The sequence below is a fragment of the Diabrotica virgifera genome, chromosome 5, assembly GCF_917563875.1.
Source record: "Diabrotica virgifera virgifera chromosome 5, PGI_DIABVI_V3a".
Lineage (NCBI taxonomy): Eukaryota > Metazoa > Arthropoda > Insecta > Coleoptera > Chrysomelidae > Diabrotica > Diabrotica virgifera.
In genome coordinates, this window is record NC_065447.1 from 107,841,317 (window position 1) to 107,861,234 (window position 19,918).

The 19,918-nt window shown below is 38.4% G+C and overlaps 1 protein-coding gene across 1 annotated transcript in view; it reads right to left on the reverse strand.

The window, feature by feature from the left end:
- Window positions 1-19,918, reverse strand: part of LOC114330851 (uncharacterized) — a 527,398-nt gene that overhangs the window by 435,321 nt on the left and 72,159 nt on the right. The window contains exon 3 of the mRNA XM_028280274.2: window positions 11,591-11,700. Within this exon, the coding sequence (XP_028136075.2) occupies window positions 11,591-11,700 (110 nt within the window). The remainder of the gene's footprint in view (window positions 1-11,590; window positions 11,701-19,918) is intronic.

A 19,918-nucleotide genomic window follows, 5' to 3' on the forward strand; every position in this document is an offset into this window, starting at 1 on the left:
GAAGATGAGGGAATTCTACAATTTACAATTCACGTCACATCTGCTCAGCGCGGTAAAGTTCCAACGAGACTGGTTCCCTTCATACTCCACACAGAGTAAATGTAAATCAAAAATGAATAACCATTTTCAATTTCGTTGCAAAACGAAAATACAGCCGAACCATATTCCAGTCCAATCAGAGAGTGCTGCAAGCACCTCTACCGGTTTCGAAACTTATTAGTCTCTCATCAGGAGGCACATATGCTGCTCTCCCTGATCCAACCAAAACAAACCCCAGCGTGCAGTCCCGAATTGCAACGAACGAAATGGCATAGATGCCCTAGCGGCAACTGCTAGCAAAAGACTAAGTTTTCACTCTAATGGCATATAACATATCCCACCAGAATGAAAACAATGGGAACCTTCTCTGGTTACACCTCCGAGGCTTCTACAATTTGCAAGCCATACGGATGCTGAGACTAAGGAAGATGAGGGAATTCTACAATTTACAATTCACGTCACATCTGCTCAGCGCGGTAAAGTTCCAACGAGACTGGTTCCCTTCATACTCCACACAGAGTAAATGTAAATCAAAAATGAATAACCATTTTCAATTTCGTTGCAAAACGAAAATACAGCCGAACCATATTCCAGTCCAATCAGAGAGTGCTGCAAGCACCTCTACCGGTTTCGAAACTTATTAGTCTCTCATCAGGAGGCACATATGCTGCTCTCCCTGATCCAACCAAAACAAACCCCAGCGTGCAGTCCCGAATTGCAACGAACGAAATGGCATAGATGCCCTAGCGGCAACTGCTAGCAAAAGACTAAGTTTTCACTCTAATGGCATATAACATATCCCACCAGAATGAAAACAATGGGAACCTTCTCTGGTTACACCTCCGAGGCTTCTACAATTTGCAAGCCATACGGATGCTGAGACTAAGGAAGATGAGGGAATTCTACAATTTACAATTCACGTCACATCTGCTCAGCGCGGTAAAGTTCCAACGAGACTGGTTCCCTTCATACTCCACACAGAGTAAATGTAAATCAAAAATGAATAACCATTTTCAATTTCGTTGCAAAACGAAAATACAGCCGAACCATATTCCAGTCCAATCAGAGAGTGCTGCAAGCACCTCTACCGGTTTCGAAACTTATTAGTCTCTCATCAGGAGGCACATATGCTGCTCTCCCTGATCCAACCAAAACAAACCCCAGCGTGCAGTCCCGAATTGCAACGAACGAAATGGCATAGATGCCCTAGCGGCAACTGCTAGCAAAAGACTAAGTTTTCACTCTAATGGCATATAACATATCCCACCAGAATGAAAACAATGGGAACCTTCTCTGGTTACACCTCCGAGGCTTCTACAATTTGCAAGCCATACGGATGCTGAGACTAAGGAAGATGAGGGAATTCTACAATTTACAATTCACGTCACATCTGCTCAGCGCGGTAAAGTTCCAACGAGACTGGTTCCCTTCATACTCCACACAGAGTAAATGTAAATCAAAAATGAATAACCATTTTCAATTTCGTTGCAAAACGAAAATACAGCCGAACCATATTCCAGTCCAATCAGAGAGTGCTGCAAGCACCTCTACCGGTTTCGAAACTTATTAGTCTCTCATCAGGAGGCACATATGCTGCTCTCCCTGATCCAACCAAAACAAACCCCAGCGTGCAGTCCCGAATTGCAACGAACGAAATGGCATAGATGCCCTAGCGGCAACTGCTAGCAAAAGACTAAGTTTTCACTCTAATGGCATATAACATATCCCACCAGAATGAAAACAATGGGAACCTTCTCTGGTTACACCTCCGAGGCTTCTACAATTTGCAAGCCATACGGATGCTGAGACTAAGGAAGATGAGGGAATTCTACAATTTACAATTCACGTCACATCTGCTCAGCGCGGTAAAGTTCCAACGAGACTGGTTCCCTTCATACTCCACACAGAGTAAATGTAAATCAAAAATGAATAACCATTTTCAATTTCGTTGCAAAACGAAAATACAGCCGAACCATATTCCAGTCCAATCAGAGAGTGCTGCAAGCACCTCTACCGGTTTCGAAACTTACTAGTCTCTCATCAGGAGGCACATATGCTGCTCTCCCTGATCCAACCAAAACAAACCCCAGCGTGCAGTCCCGAATTGCAACGAACGAAATGGCATAGATGCCCTAGCGGCAACTGCTAGCAAAAGACTAAGTTTTCACTCTAATGGCATATAACATATCCCAACATATTCGGGACTGCACGCTGGGGTTTGTTTTGGTTGGATCAGGGAGAGCAGCATATGTGCCTCCTGATGAGAGACTAATAAGTTTCGAAACCGGTAGAGGTGCTTGCAGCACTCTCTGATTGGACTGGAATATGGTTCGGCTGTATTTTCGTTTTGCAACGAAATTGAAAATGGTTATTCATTTTTGATTTACATTTACTCTGTGTGGAGTATGAAGGGAACCAGTCTCGTTGGAACTTTACCGCGCTGAGCAGATGTGACGTGAATTGTAAATTGTAGAATTCCCTCATCTTCCTTAGTCTCAGCATCCGTATGGCTTGCAAATTGTAGAAGCCTCGGAGGTGTAACCAGAGAAGGTTCCCATTGTTTTCATTCTGGTGGGATATGTTATATGCCATTAGAGTGAAAACTTAGTCTTTTGCTAGCAGTTGCCGCTAGGGCATCTATGCCATTTCGTTCGTTGCAATTCGGGACTGCACGCTGGGGTTTTTTTTGGTTGGATCAGGGAGAGCAGCATATGTGCCTCCTGATGAGAGACTAATAAGTTTCGAAACCGGTAGAGGTGCTTGCAGCACTCTCTGATTGGACTGGAATATGGTTCGGCTGTATTTTCGTTTTGCAACGAAATTGAAAATGGTTATTCATTTTTGATTTACATTTACTCTGTGTGGAGTATGAAGGGAACCAGTGTCGTTGGAACTTTACCGCGCTGAGCAGATGTGACGTGAATTGTAAATTGTAGAATTCCCTCATCTTCCTTAGTCTCAGCATCCGTATGGCTTGCAAATTGTAGAAGCCTCGGAGGTGTAACCAGAGAAGGTTCCCATTGTTTTCATTCTGGTGGGATATGTTATATGCCATTAGAGTGAAAACTTAGTCTTTTGCTAGCAGTTGCCGCTAGGGCATCTATGCCATTTCGTTCGTTGCAATTCGGGACTGCACGCTGGGGTTTGTTTTGGTTGGATCAGGGAGAGCAGCATATGTGCCTCCTGATGAGAGACTAATAAGTTTCGAAACCGGTAGAGGTGCTTGCAGCACTCTCTGATTGGACTGGAATATGGTTCGGCTGTATTTTCGTTTTGCAACGAAATTGAAAATGGTTATTCATTTTTGATTTACATTTACTCTGTGTGGAGTATGAAGGGAACCAGTCTCGTTGGAACTTTACCGCGCTGAGCAGATGTGACGTGAATTGTAAATTGTAGAATTCCCTCATCTTCCTTAGTCTCAGCATCCGTATGGCTTGCAAATTGTAGAAGCCTCGGAGGTGTAACCAGAGAAGGTTCCCATTGTTTTCATTCTGGTGGGATATGTTATATGCCATTAGAGTGAAAACTTAGTCTTTTGCTAGCAGTTGCCGCTAGGGCATCTATGCCATTTCGTTCGTTGCAATTCGGGACTGCACGCTGGGGTTTGTTTTGGTTGGATCAGGGAGAGCAGCATATGTGCCTCCTGATGAGAGACTAATAAGTTTCGAAACCGGTAGAGGTGCTTGCAGCACTCTCTGATTGGACTGGAATATGGTTCGGCTGTATTTTCGTTTTGCAACGAAATTGAAAATGGTTATTCATTTTTGATTTACATTTACTCTGTGTGGAGTATGAAGGGAACCAGTCTCGTTGGAACTTTACCGCGCTGAGCAGATGTGACGTGAATTGTAAATTGTAGAATTCCCTCATCTTCCTTAGTCTCAGCATCCGTATGGCTTGCAAATTGTAGAAGCCTCGGAGGTGTAACCAGAGAAGGTTCCCATTGTTTTCATTCTGGTGGGATATGTTATATGCCATTAGAGTGAAAACTTAGTCTTTTGCTAGCAGTTGCCGCTAGGGCATCTATGCCATTTCGTTCGTTGCAATTCGGGACTGCACGCTGGGGTTTGTTTTGGTTGGATCAGGGAGAGCAGCATATGTGCCTCCTGATGAGAGACTAATAAGTTTCGAAACCGGTAGAGGTGCTTGCAGCACTCTCTGATTGGACTGGAATATGGTTCGGCTGTATTTTCGTTTTGCAACGAAATTGAAAATGGTTATTCATTTTTGATTTACATTTACTCTGTGTGGAGTATGAAGGGAACCAGTCTCGTTGGAACTTTACCGCGCTGAGCAGATGTGACGTGAATTGTAAATTGTAGAATTCCCTCATCTTCCTTAGTCTCAGCATCCGTATGGCTTGCAAATTGTAGAAGCCTCGGAGGTGTAACCAGAGAAGGTTCCCATTGTTTTCATTCTGGTGGGATATGTTATATGCCATTAGAGTGAAAACTTAGTCTTTTGCTAGCAGTTGCCGCTAGGGCATCTATGCCATTTCGTTCGTTGCAATTCGGGACTGCACGCTGGGGTTTGTTTTGGTTGGATCAGGGAGAGCAGCATATGTGCCTCCTGATGAGAGACTAATAAGTTTCGAAACCGGTAGAGGTGCTTGCAGCACTCTCTGATTGGACTGGAATATGGTTCGGCTGTATTTTCGTTTTGCAACGAAATTGAAAATGGTTATTCATTTTTGATTTACATTTACTCTGTGTGGAGTATGAAGGGAACCAGTCTCGTTGGAACTTTACCGCGCTGAGCAGATGTGACGTGAATTGTAAATTGTAGAATTCCCTCATCTTCCTTAGTCTCAGCATCCGTATGGCTTGCAAATTGTAGAAGCCTCGGAGGTGTAACCAGAGAAGGTTCCCATTGTTTTCATTCTGGTGGGATATGTTATATGCCATTAGAGTGAAAACTTAGTCTTTTGCTAGCAGTTGCCGCTAGGGCATCTATGCCATTTCGTTCGTTGCAATTCGGGACTGCACGCTGGGGTTTGTTTTGGTTGGATCAGGGAGAGCAGCATATGTGCCTCCTGATGAGAGACTAATAAGTTTCGAAACCGGTAGAGGTGCTTGCAGCACTCTCTGATTGGACTGGAATATGGTTCGGCTGTATTTTCGTTTTGCAACGAAATTGAAAATGGTTATTCATTTTTGATTTACATTTACTCTGTGTGGAGTATGAAGGGAACCAGTCTCGTTGGAACTTTACCGCGCTGAGCAGATGTGACGTGAATTGTAAATTGTAGAATTCCCTCATCTTCCTTAGTCTCAGCATCCGTATGGCTTGCAAATTGTAGAAGCCTCGGAGGTGTAACCAGAGAAGGTTCCCATTGTTTTCATTCTGGTGGGATATGTTATATGCCATTAGAGTGAAAACTTAGTCTTTTGCTAGCAGTTGCCGCTAGGGCATCTATGCCATTTCGTTCGTTGCAATTCGGGACTGCACGCTGGGGTTTGTTTTGGTTGGATCAGGGAGAGCAGCATATGTGCCTCCTGATGAGAGACTAATAAGTTTCGAAACCGGTAGAGGTGCTTGCAGCACTCTCTGATTGGACTGGAATATGGTTCGGCTGTATTTTCGTTTTGCAACGAAATTGAAAATGGTTATTCATTTTTGATTTACATTTACTCTGTGTGGAGTATGAAGGGAACCAGTCTCGTTGGAACTTTACCGCGCTGAGCAGATGTGACGTGAATTGTAAATTGTAGAATTCCCTCATCTTCCTTAGTCTCAGCATCCGTATGGCTTGCAAATTGTAGAAGCCTCGGAGGTGTAACCAGAGAAGGTTCCCATTGTTTTCATTCTGGTGGGATATGTTATATGCCATTAGAGTGAAAACTTAGTCTTTTGCTAGCAGTTGCCGCTAGGGCATCTATGCCATTTCGTTCGTTGCAATTCGGGACTGCACGCTGGGGTTTGTTTTGGTTGGATCAGGGAGAGCAGCATATGTGCCTCCTGATGAGAGACTAATAAGTTTCGAAACCGGTAGAGGTGCTTGCAGCACTCTCTGATTGGACTGGAATATGGTTCGGCTGTATTTTCGTTTTGCAACGAAATTGAAAATGGTTATTCATTTTTGATTTACATTTACTCTGTGTGGAGTATGAAGGGAACCAGTCTCGTTGGAACTTTACCGCGCTGAGCAGATGTGACGTGAATTGTAAATTGTAGAATTCCCTCATCTTCCTTAGTCTCAGCATCCGTATGGCTTGCAAATTGTAGAAGCCTCGGAGGTGTAACCAGAGAAGGTTCCCATTGTTTTCATTCTGGTGGGATATGTTATATGCCATTAGAGTGAAAACTTAGTCTTTTGCTAGCAGTTGCCGCTAGGGCATCTATGCCATTTCGTTCGTTGCAATTCGGGACTGCACGCTGGGGTTTGTTTTGGTTGGATCAGGGAGAGCAGCATATGTGCCTCCTGATGAGAGACTAATAAGTTTCGAAACCGGTAGAGGTGCTTGCAGCACTCTCTGATTGGACTGGAATATGGTTCGGCTGTATTTTCGTTTTGCAACGAAATTGAAAATGGTTATTCATTTTTGATTTACATTTACTCTGTGTGGAGTATGAAGGGAACCAGTCTCGTTGGAACTTTACCGCGCTGAGCAGATGTGACGTGAATTGTAAATTGTAGAATTCCCTCATCTTCCTTAGTCTCAGCATCCGTATGGCTTGCAAATTGTAGAAGCCTCGGAGGTGTAACCAGAGAAGGTTCCCATTGTTTTCATTCTGGTGGGATATGTTATATGCCATTAGAGTGAAAACTTAGTCTTTTGCTAGCAGTTGCCGCTAGGGCATCTATGCCATTTCGTTCGTTGCAATTCGGGACTGCACGCTGGGGTTTGTTTTGGTTGGATCAGGGAGAGCAGCATATGTGCCTCCTGATGAGAGACTAATAAGTTTCGAAACCGGTAGAGGTGCTTGCAGCACTCTCTGATTGGACTGGAATATGGTTCGGCTGTATTTTCGTTTTGCAACGAAATTGAAAATGGTTATTCATTTTTGATTTACATTTACTCTGTGTGGAGTATGAAGGGAACGAGTCTCGTTGGAACTTTACCGCGCTGAGCAGATGTGACGTGAATTGTAAATTGTAGAATTCCCTCATCTTCCTTAGTCTCAGCATCCGTATGGCTTGCAAATTGTAGAAGCCTCGGAGGTGTAACCAGAGAAGGTTCCCATTGTTTTCATTCTGGTGGGATATGTTATATGCCATTAGAGTGAAAACTTAGTCTTTTGCTAGCAGTTGCCGCTAGGGCATCTATGCCATTTCGTTCGTTGCAATTCGCGACTGCACGCTGGGGTTTGTTTTGGTTGGATCAGGGAGAGCAGCATATGTGCCTCCTGATGAGAGACTAATAAGTTTCGAAACCGGTAGAGGTGCTTGCAGCACTCTCTGATTGGACTGGAATATGGTTCGGCTGTATTTTCGTTTTGCAACGAAATTGAAAATGGTTATTCATTTTTGATTTACATTTACTCTGTGTGGAGTATGAAGGGAACCAGTCTCGTTGGAACTTTACCGCGCTGAGCAGATGTGACGTGAATTGTAAATTGTAGAATTCCCTCATCTTCCTTAGTCTCAGCATCCGTATGGCTTGCAAATTGTAGAAGCCTCGGAGGTGTAACCAGAGAAGGTTCCCATTGTTTTCATTCTGGTGGGATATGTTATATGCCATTAGAGTGAAAACTTAGTCTTTTGCTAGCAGTTGCCGCTAGGGCATCTATGCCATTTCGTTCGTTGCAATTCGGGACTGCACGCTGGGGTTTGTTTTGGTTGGATCAGGGAGAGCAGCATATGTGCCTCCTGATGAGAGACTAATAAGTTTCGAAACCGGTAGAGGTGCTTGCAGCACTCTCTGATTGGACTGGAATATGGTTCGGCTGTATTTTCGTTTTGCAACGAAATTGAAAATGGTTATTCATTTTTGATTTACATTTACTCTGTGTGGAGTATGAAGGGAACCAGTCTCGTTGGAACTTTACCGCGCTGAGCAGATGTGACGTGAATTGTAAATTGTAGAATTCCCTCATCTTCCTTAGTCTCAGCATCCGTATGGCTTGCAAATTGTAGAAGCCTCGGAGGTGTAACCAGAGAAGGTTCCCATTGTTTTCATTCTGGTGGGATATGTTATATGCCATTAGAGTGAAAACTTAGTCTTTTGCTAGCAGTTGCCGCTAGGGCATCTATGCCATTTCGTTCGTTGCAATTCGGGACTGCACGCTGGGGTTTGTTTTGGTTGGATCAGGGAGAGCAGCATATGTGCCTCCTGATGAGAGACTAATAAGTTTCGAAACCGGTAGAGGTGCTTGCAGCACTCTCTGATTGGACTGGAATATGGTTCGGCTGTATTTTCGTTTTGCAACGAAATTGAAAATGGTTATTCATTTTTGAATTCTTTTGCTCTATGTTAAATCTGTGGACTAATCTTTGCAGACTGTCTTCATCTTGGGCTATCATTGCGTCGCAGTATTTTTACCTCTGCGTAGCAGAGTATTTTTACTTCTTTGTTTCCCATTCTATATCCTTCCTCTTCCTTTGTTGACGTTTTTGATAATTTCATCCATGATTAAATTGAAAAGCATAGGACTCAATGAGTCTCCCTGTCTTATTCCGCTGCCTATATCTATAGCTTCTGTAAGTTTTCCATCTATTCTAACTTCAATTTTGTTGTTTTGGTAGATGTTCTCAATAGTTTTTATGATATCTAGAGGGACTTCTCTATTATACAGAAGATGGATTACATCTTTGAGTCTTACTCTGTCAAATTCTTTCTTTAAGTCAATCAGACATAGAAATGCTGGTCTATTATACTCTAGTGATTTCTCAGTAATTTTCTTTATGACGAATATTGCATCTGTACACGATCTTCCAGTACGAAGACCCTGTTGTTGATCTGCTAAACTTATCCTCTGATTCATTACGTCTTGTAAGATTTTAGTGTTAGCACAATTCAAAGTAATATCATTTATTTGTTAAAATACTTAAATAGTTAAATACCTAAGCTTAGTTTGTAATATAAATAAATGTTAATTACTGTATGATATAATTAAGATATTTTAATTATTTTTATAAATAAAACGGATACTACTTTCTGAGTAATTGGTTTGGGGAATTTTTAAACTGGCCGTTAATACAGGTGTCCGGTAACACAGGTTTTACTGTAGTTACTTCTATTTTTTTTATATTCATATTTTCTAGATAAACATGCATATTTTCCACTCATTATAATTATAATTATATATCATTATATTATATTATACATATTATCATTATATTATATATAATTATAATTATAATCATTATAATTCCCATTTGGTGATAAATAGCAGCCTCATTTTTGCATGAGAGTTTAATGAAAGGGTAACAAATCAATTGGAAGTTCTGTCGGACAAAATACATGTGACGTTTTTGTGGTCTGACCGTTCCAAATTTTTAACCTGTTCCACAATTAAAACTTCCCCTGTTCCAGTGTTCCTATATATTAAAGTTTGTCCGACTAGACACCCTTAAGCTATTAACAAATTTTCAGCTTGCTATTAATCAACTTTTTTTTCATACGCGGGATCCACACATATAATGGAAAAATTGTTTGTGTAACTTTTATTCCTGAAAAAAAGTGTGATAAAAATGAAACAAATTAAAGAATCTTAATAAAAAATTATAATCGAGTTAAAGAAAGAGTAATAAACATGAAAATTAAAAAGTGTTTAAAAAACGTTTAAACAAAAAAAAAACTGACAGGCACTAAAATTTGTACAGTGTTGCAATGGTAGTCAGTGGAACCTTTTTTATCACAAATTGATCCCACTTCGCTTATGTCGTCTGCTACCTCGTTAAGTCATTTCAAAAGAGTTTCCTCATAGCCTTTATCCAATTATTTGAACTTTTTGACTAACTGGGGCAATTTATGTTTAATGACGAACTGGGCACAAATACTAACACCCCGTCTATTAGACGGAAATCGCTCTTTGAGTCTAAATATCTTTCGAATAACAACCTGCCGAATTCAATACTACTAAATAACAACCCAACTTGAAAAGTCATAATAACGGATGACCTTAAAAATTTTCTAGAAAGGGAAATATCCCACTTTCAACAAGGCATGCCGTCTGAGAAACGGTGTGTTAGTACTTAAGGGTTAAATGTAACAGTTGTCAAAACAAGAAAACTCGTAATTAAACATATACAAAATACCTAAAAATTATTCTCGGTATAATAATGTAGGTAGAATACACAGTAATGTAGGTAGAATACACAGGTATAATAATAATCTAATTGGACAGAATTAAACAAGCGACGAAAAATCTTACTACACGATTCTAAATTAAAATCATTAAAAAACATTCGCTAAAATTTTTATTTTTGCAGGTTTCTATTGGTCAGAATCTGTATGAATGTAATAATTGTAAAAATCACCCCCTAATAAATTAGCATCCCAAATGGAATTAATCGTTGCCGCTTTACAACTTACTTATAGTAGGGGAGGAAAGTATGCTTAATTTGCAGTTACTCGAGTGCAATGGAGATCTACTGCGTTGTGAAGATTAGATCCTAAAACCAAAAAAAGTTAAGTAAAGTTTTCCATTTAAGTGGGTACTTTCCGTTTTTTAATTTAATTTTCCATTTCCAACAATAGTTTTATCCGATTATAGCGTCATCTATCCATAATTCGAAAAAATGTCTCGAATAAAAGTTACTTATTTTTACGTTAAGCATCCAAATCTGCGATAAAAAGTAGGGGTTTCTATTTAAAACTTTAAAGTAACCCCACACCCCACATCCGTGGGGGGTCGTGTTTAGTGTCATTCGATAGACTTTTCAAGAATAGTAAATACGTTCATTTTGCACTTTTTCGATCTGATGTATATTTCGCGAAATATCGCGGGGTTCCTATTTAAAATTTTAAATTTACCCCCATCCTTCTCCGTGGGGTATCGTGTTTGGTATCATTCAATAGATTTTCAATAGATTTGGTATCATTCAAAAATATTGAATATCTACGTATTTTTTAGTTTTTTTATCTGACCTTTATTTCTCGAAAAATTCGCTTTTTTCTTGTGAAATTTTGTGACTCGCCAATTTCCTTACGCCCCGCTCAAACCGTCATATTTTTGATATATACACTTTCTGCATGTGTACTTAACTTACCTTATCTTAATTTGACGATTTCGCGTTTTTCTTAGGATAGATTTTTTCTTTCGGTCTCCCTTATCAAACTCCCCTGTATTAAGATCCAATATATGGTGGGGGTACATTTACAGGGTACAAGGTTTCTCCCCATATAGTAATCTGACTCGCTCAAGTTACTGCAAAAATCCCCGCTTGGACTCCCCTACCATTATAATATTATAATATATTATATACGATACTACAGTATCGTTTATATGATCTGTATGTTTCAGTGATTCAAAGTGCTTATTTTTGAAAAAGGTTTTTTTTATTTTGAAACAAATGCATTTTTTAAGGAGATGCCTAAGATAAACCTCATGCTCAAAATATTGCATTATTTATTTTGTAATTTTTTATAACGTAAACACTTACCTTTAAATCACTGTGAAAGTCAAATATTAAATTAGATGAAATCAGCAGCTTGTGTATATGTTGATGATTTTTACTTTTCTTATTCAATCGATGAACGGGTATGGAAGTATCTAAAATAAAAGGAATACATGTAATTTAAAATATTTTTTTCAGAAATTTGAGCAAGTACTTTTTAAAAAATATATGTAAAAAATGAAAATTTAAAAAACCTATTTAAAAACTGATGAGCGCGCTAATAACCGGCCAAATAGCGGAAAATAGGGAAAACATATTAAAACGCGAGATAAAAAGAAATGAAACTAGTAGACGTGGAAAGTTTAGCGATAAAAACATATAAATTTACATTCTATTTATTGTATCCCATCTATAGACGTATCAGACGAGTTTGGCAACTGCCACTATGACAGTGACAGTATTAGTTGACATACTCCTCTGATACGTCTAAAGGTGGGAAACAATAAATACAATGTAAATTTATACGTTTTTATCACTAAATTTCCCAACTCTACTAGTGTCATTTCTTTTTATCTCAAAACTTAATATGTTTTTCATCTTTTGCGTTATTTTGCCTGTTATTAGCGCTCTTATCACTGTACAATATTACTTCATACTACCAATATATTTACACTTAAATATATTGACAATAGAGACCAACAATAATTAAGGTTCAAAATTGACAATAATGCAAATTTATTGTATAGATTTTAAATTAATATTAACTAGTTTAAAACTAATTAGGCTATAATAGGAGAACGTAATAGTTGTCAGTGGACAATATTTATTTCGAGTTTCGTGGATCATTACGAAATTTGAGGAGAAAGAGGGGTAACATCAGTTGCGTGTAAAATTATACTATAATTTTACGTGCATATAACTATGCACGATTTTATAATTATACTTTTTTTTTTAGTAACCAATAAGTAGCACTTCATGTTGTCGAAATGTATTATCAAATAAAGTTAAAAATTAACACCAATTTCCTTCTTATAGGGTCATCGTTTTTGGATGGTTACTGATCATTATCTGGAGAAGAGGAACGAATTTCTCAGATTGAGTACCTATGACGCTCCATATATTTCTCCAACGCTACATTCTCCTTGACTCGTTCTCTGCATGGCAACTATCAGCAGAAGCTGCTATATGGTCACTTCCATTAAATCGCCAAGGTATTGTAGGTTCCGTATCTTAATTCTAGTCTCTACTCTCTTTGCAGTCTCATTTCTTGAAAGTATTGACATCAGTTCTTCAGTTCTTTTATTATCTATTTATAATTTTAACTTACACCTTTTTCATCACTTTAGTGATAATGACTACTTATTTACCGTATCTTAGCATGAGTATTTCTAAGTCAACAAATTAAAGTTATATTGAAAAATAAATGTTTTGATTTTCGTAAATAAATTCCTTATTATTATAAAGGAGTTACCCTCATTTGATCCGATTAATGTGATTTTATCCATATTCATATATTTCATCATTGAAATAAGCATAGTGTGTATATACAGTGAACTCTCCCTTGAACGGACAGTAGTGGTTCCGCATAACCAGTGTCCGTTTAAAGGAGGGATACGTTGAAGAAAAATAAACTTAACTTAATTTTTTTAAAAATAAGTGCATGTATGTATGTATATACTATAAAAAGAAAAACTAGTTTAATATTACATAACACAAGTTGTGCATGACCACGCAGCATTATCTATGAACATTGATTATTAAACTTTTCGATTTTCTCTCTGCATTTTTCTATCAAAATATCATATTGGTACAAAATAGAATTGTGATCCTGTATTTAGAATCCTTGCCTCCAATGCACCTTTCTACTTTCAGGGTACCTATAAGTTTTCTTGGGTAATACTCTAAACTTTAAAAAATAATCCCGTCTCATCTGCATTAATAATGTCTCGTAGGTCGTAGAGTACCTATCTATACTGTCATTAAAATGAGCAGTTTTTCCTTAAAGTAAAAAACTACTAAGAAATCTACAGCAGCTGCTTCGCCACATACAGATTTGAAGGAGATACTGTGTCGCTTACAAAATTTCTCGAGCCATCCACCAGAAGCTTTCATATCAACGCTTAGTTCCCTTGCAACTTCTAATGCCTTTTCTTGAATAATTTTACCAGAAACAGGAATATTTTAAGACCGCACTTCACAAAACCAATCGAAAACAATTATTTATAGGTCAAATGTAGCATCGGTATTCAAAAATTTTCTTTTCGCTTCCAGGTTTCCGTTCTCAGAAAACTGATGGACTAAATCACTTTTATGTTTCAAAATTTCACTGGCTTGAGGCTTTCCAGTTCCAAATTTTTCAGCTAATTGTCTAACACTTAACTTATGCCTCTCTCCATAATGAACCACATCGACTTTTTCTTTAAAATTTAAAAAAATCTAAAACTAGACATACAATTTAATATGAAGTTTCATCCGAAACTAATTTTTTTAAGAAAACATTAAGCTGGCTACAGACTATGCACGATCCGCGATTCGTGATGCGCGATTCGCGATTCGTGGGCAGTGCACGCATAGTGTGTAGCGGCTAGTTCGTTGAGTGATTCGCGATTCGTGATGCACGATGCGCGATTCGCGGTCGGTGCACGTTAGTGCACGAATAGTGTGTAGGGTCTTGTGCGTTGCAAATCGATTCGTAAACAGCATGATTCGTGAGTGCATGGTAATTCGCTCTTGGGAGCGGTAAATTAACAAATATCAAAGGCTGCGCATCAACAAGAACCGTTGATTCATGGAATTATTATTATGTTTTATTAAATTATTATTTTTTACAAATATTTTTATAGTTAGCAATAAATAACATACGTTTTGCTACAAGAATATATGAATGTATACAATAAAATATAGATAACTAAACTGTAATTGTTATTTCATCTCATATATCCCCGCTTTGTCGCAATAGACCAGGGCATTTAGCACAAAATAAATAAATTTTTAAATACAGCACATAGAGACTTGCAGTTTTTTTCATTATGTTCAGGATGACGTCAGGAAAAAAGTCTACTATTCAAAAATGGGTGGAAATGCATAATTGCACTGTAAAGTGCATAAAATGCATCCAAAAGGGCATTTAGCACAAAATAAATAAATTTTTAAATACAGCACATAGAGACTTGCAGTTTTTTTCATTATGTTCAGGATGACGTCAGGAAAAAAGTCTACTATTCAAAAATGGGTGGAAATGCATAATTGCACTGTAAAGTGCATAAAATGCATCCAAAATTGCATAAATATAAAAATAAAGTCAAAATCAGTATACTAAGGAACAAAGTTTATTATTTGGGGGGTTTTTTGGGTCTCTGAATATGATTACGCCATCAGAACTGATCCCCGGATCACCTGGTGCCCAAGGTCACGGCAAGAGACGTCATATTCTGGAGTTTCGATGGTTTTCGACATTAAATCGATGCAAACGGATTACTTACGGGTTTTAGGGGTCAATAAGTACTAATATGGCATTAGAATTGACCTACAGAGTACCCGGTGCCCAGGGTCGCTACTAAGGCACGTCATCTTCTGGAGTTTCGAGGGATACCGGCACTAAATTGATGTAACTGGACAATTCGGGGGGTTTTTGAGGTGGCTAAACACGAATATGCCATCAGAACAGATCTCTGGATCACCTGGTGCCCAAGGTCATTGCAAGGGGCGTCATCTTCTGGACTTTCGGGGCTTTTGGTATTAAATTGATGCAAATGGATTACTTACGGGTTTATGGGGTCGCTAAACACGAATATGCAATCAGAATTGAATTCCGGAGTACCTGGTGCCCAGGTAAATTGATGTAAACGAATTGCTCATGGGTTTTTGGGTTTACGGAATACGAACTCTACTATGTTGATCTATTTAATTGTTTTACATGAGTTTTATTATGCGTTGACATTATTAGTGGTTACCGTAATCACTAGATACTCCAGAATTCCTCTTGTAAGCCATATTCGTATTCAACAACCCCAAAATAAAAAAGTAATCCATTTTTTATCAATTTAGTACCGAAAACTCTCGAAATTCCAAAAAATAACGTGCTTTAGGCACCAGGTGCTTCGGTGTCTGTTCTGATAGCGTTTTAGTGTTCAGGTACCTGAGAGACCCATGACACGAGTAATCCGTTTTCATCAATTTAGTACCGAAAACACTCACAACTCCAGAAGATGACCTGACTTAAGCACCAGATGCTGCGTGGGTTGGGTCTGATGGCATCTTAATATTCAGCAACCGCAAAAATATCAAGAGTAATCCGTTTGCACTAATTTAGTACCGAAAACTATCGAAACTACAGAAGATGACGTGTCCTATGTATCAGGTGCTCTGATGTCTGTTCTGATGACGCAATCGTGTTCAACAACGCCAAAATCCGATTAGTAAATAATCCGTTTGCATCAACTGAATGCCTAAAACCTTCGGAACTACAGAAGACGACCTACATTAGGCACCAGGTGCTCCGAGGGTGAGATCTGATGGCGTATTCGCGTTCAGCAACCCCAAAAACCTATGAGTAATCTGTTTACATTAATTTAGTACCGAATACTCTCGAAGCTCCCGAAGATGACGTCCCTAGCAATAACCTTGGGCACCAGGTTCATATTCGTATTTAGCGACCTCAATAAGCCCTCAGTAATCCATTTGCATCAATTTAATGCCAAAATTTCTCGAAACTCCAGAAGATGACGTCCCTTGCAGTGACCCTGGGCACCAGGTGTTCCGTGGGTTTGTTCTAATGGCATATTCGTGTTTAGCGACCTCAAAAACTCCCCGAGTAATCCATTTGCATCCATTTTATCCCGAAAACCCTCGAAACTCCAGAAGATGACGTGCCCTAGTAGCGATCCTCGCCACCAGATACTCCTGAGTTCAATTCTGATATAATATTCGTGTTACGCAACCCCAAAAACACGTAAGTAAACCGTTTGCATCAATTTAATACCGAGAGCCCTCGAAACTCCGAAGATGACGTCCCTTGCTATGACCTTGGCCACCAGATGGTCGAGAGGTCTGTTCTGATGGCATATTCGTGTTTAACGACTCAAAAAGCCCCCCGAGTAATCCATTTTTATAAATTTAATGCCGAAATTTCTCAAACTCTAGAAGAGGACGCCCTTTGCAGTGAACTTGAGCTCCAGGTGCACAGGGAGTCGGTGTTGATGGCATATTCGTGTTTAGCGACCTCAAAAACCCGTAAGTAATTCGATTGCATCAATTTGATACCGAAAGCCCTCGAAACTCCAGAAGATGACGTCCCTTACAGTAGCCTTGGGCACCAGGTGATCCTAAGGTCTAGCCTGATGGCATCTTCGTGTTTAACCACCTCAAAAACTCCCCGAGTAGTCCAGTTACATCAATTTAGTGCCGAAATCCCTCGAAACTCCAGAAGATGACGTGCCTTAGTAGCGACCCTGGGCACCAGGTACTCCGTAGGTCAATTCGGATATCATATTCGTATTTAGCGACCCCTAAAACTCCCGAGTAATCCGTTTGCATCTATTTAATGCCGAAAACCATCGAAACTCCAGAAGATGACGTCTCTTGCCGTGACCGTCGGCACCAGGTGATCCTGGGATCAGTTCTGATGGCGTAATCGTATTCAGTGACTCCCAAAACCCCCCCAAATAATAAATTTTGTTCCTTAGTATACTGATTTTGACATTATTTTTATATTTATGCAATTTTGGATGCAGCACTTTACAGTGCAATTATGCATTTCCACCCATTTTTGAATAGTAGACTTTTTTCCTGACGTCATCCTGAACATAATGCAAAAAACTGCAAGTCTCTAGGTGCTGTATTTAAAAATTTATTTATTCGGGTGTTTTTAGTGCTAAATGCCCTGGTGTACAATGAAAATGTGGTGTAATTCAATTGTGCAGTATTTAGTATTTTAATAATTATTAAACAAATTAAATATAAATAATTGAACTTAGAAAATCATCCACGAAAAACGATCAATATTAATTTTTAAGGAACAAACAATAATAATTTTTATAATTAATGTCAATTTGGGTTCCCATTATTTTAGGATCTTGAAATAGATATTCGCTGTATAAATACATACAATTTAAAAATAATTATATCTCATGCTGGTGCTTACACTCAGTGAACTAATTTGATACTGCGATGAATCAGGCCAGACATCGCGCATTACGAATCGCGAATCGTGCATAGTGTGTAGCGAGCTGATATCGAATTACTACGCACTACCACGAATCACGCATCGCGCATCACGAATCGCGAATCGTGCATAGTCTGTAGCCAGCTTTAGTCACACATTCCGGCTAAAATTCTTAAATCCTTGATCCAGTCAAAACACAATTAACAATTTCCTGGTGTCGCATACCAACCAACAAAAACATTAAATTTTTATTACTTATGTAGTGTTGATAACGTTAACAGTATCAAATATCAGGTCGTGGACATCTGTATTGATTTGAAATAATAAATGTATTATATACATATAATTTTATATTATTACAAAATATTTGAAACATTTTTTTTCATTTACTGTCCGCATCCGTTGTTGAGAGTGTCCGCCGAAGGGAGTTAAAGGGTACAGGTTCATATATGGCCGAATAATTTTTGTTTTAAGAATCGTCCGTATAGAGGAGGTGCCCGGCGAAGAGAGGTGTCCGTTAAGAGAGAGTTTACTGTAAGTATGTATGATAATCAATGTTCTCCTCTATTAATTCTGTACATTCCTCATAGCCAAGTTTGTAAGAAGTAGGAGTTCAGTTAAATAATTACTCGAGTGATAAGCACCCCTTACGTTCCCCTCGTTTAATTTTGTTATATTTCGATTCCATGACATGTGTCATATATTATCTATTTAGTTTTGCTTCAAAAATTTCAGGAGTCTGTCTTGCTTTGAAGAGGGCCCCTCTGTTTCCATTAAATTTCGAAATCAAAACTGGGTGTTCCTTATGCTGTTATTCAATGTCTTATGATTTACTTGCGTAATATAATAATAGTTTCAGTTGAAACATTTTATTTTTATTTATTTTAATTGTTTAGTTTTACTTTTGAATTGCAATAACCATAAAAGTGATTCACCCATCTAGTACCTCTCCGAGAAAGTTCGGTTTACTGATCTATATTGATCTCGTTTAGCAACTTTAGCAGTACAGTGGAACCTCGATAACTCGGATTAATCGGGACCGCGGCCGATCCGGGTTATCGAAAATCCGGGTTAGCCGGAGAGCATGGTAAAAATTAATAAAATACGGTATACTTATAGATAAAGTCCCTTATAAGCAAAATAATATGAAATATATATGCACAGTTACCTATGGTTGTATAGAGTTTAGTATAGACAATATAGAGTATTATTAATTTCTAGGTAAAAAAACTCGGTCAGTTTGGTTGTGTCAATAATTTCGTCTGGTCTGCTTATGTAATTTAAGAACAGTGACTCTTTCATTGTTTAAAAGACCATTGTTTAAAAAACAATTTTTTTAAAGACAGTTGAAAATAAATAAAGGAATAACAGGTGCCTGTTGTTTGCGATAATGAATGTCGCTCTGCCGCCGCCGTGTGCATGAGTCATTTTTACTATCATATAGTTCAAATTACACAGATACCCATTATCTCTCAAATATTATATTATGATTGAAGGGAAGTTTTATCAATGAAATTCGATATTTTTAAGACATTCCAGAAGCGGCTGCAGATAAAATGTTTTAACATAATACATACATTTTTATTGTTGAAATGTTTGTCCGATGAAAATCGGTCCGGGTTAACCGGACTTCCGGGTTATCGGGGGCCGACTTATCGAGGTTCCACTGTATGTATAACAACATGCATCTTTCGAGTCCAGTTCGTTTCCGTTCATTTCAAGTTGTTTATTTTGCAATAAATATGTACTTACCATCCTGCATCAACATAAATATATTTGGTGCTATAACCGCGAAAGAGAAGATTGGACAATCGTCGGTATTTTCTATTATTTGATTAATAGCTATTATAATACTTTAGTCTATTTTTATGACCGGGAGAGTATTAAAGCATCGGAGGTACATACCAGTTAAAATTATACTATAATAGTAATTATAATTATAATAGTAATTATATACTATAATACAATACCATCTCGGTCATAAAGGTAGACTATAAACTGGACTTACTAAAAATATCCTTAATGAGGTGGCAAGTTTTAAAACCTTCCTGGTAAGTGTGTTAAAGAAATTACAAAGAAACGATTCTATACCAAAAGGGTTAACGGTAGCAGAGAGAATACCCGAAAGTACATAATACTATGGAGATACAGAGATCTGTAAAATAACGTGGCTGGACGTATTACACGAACACATTGACTGCCATAATATT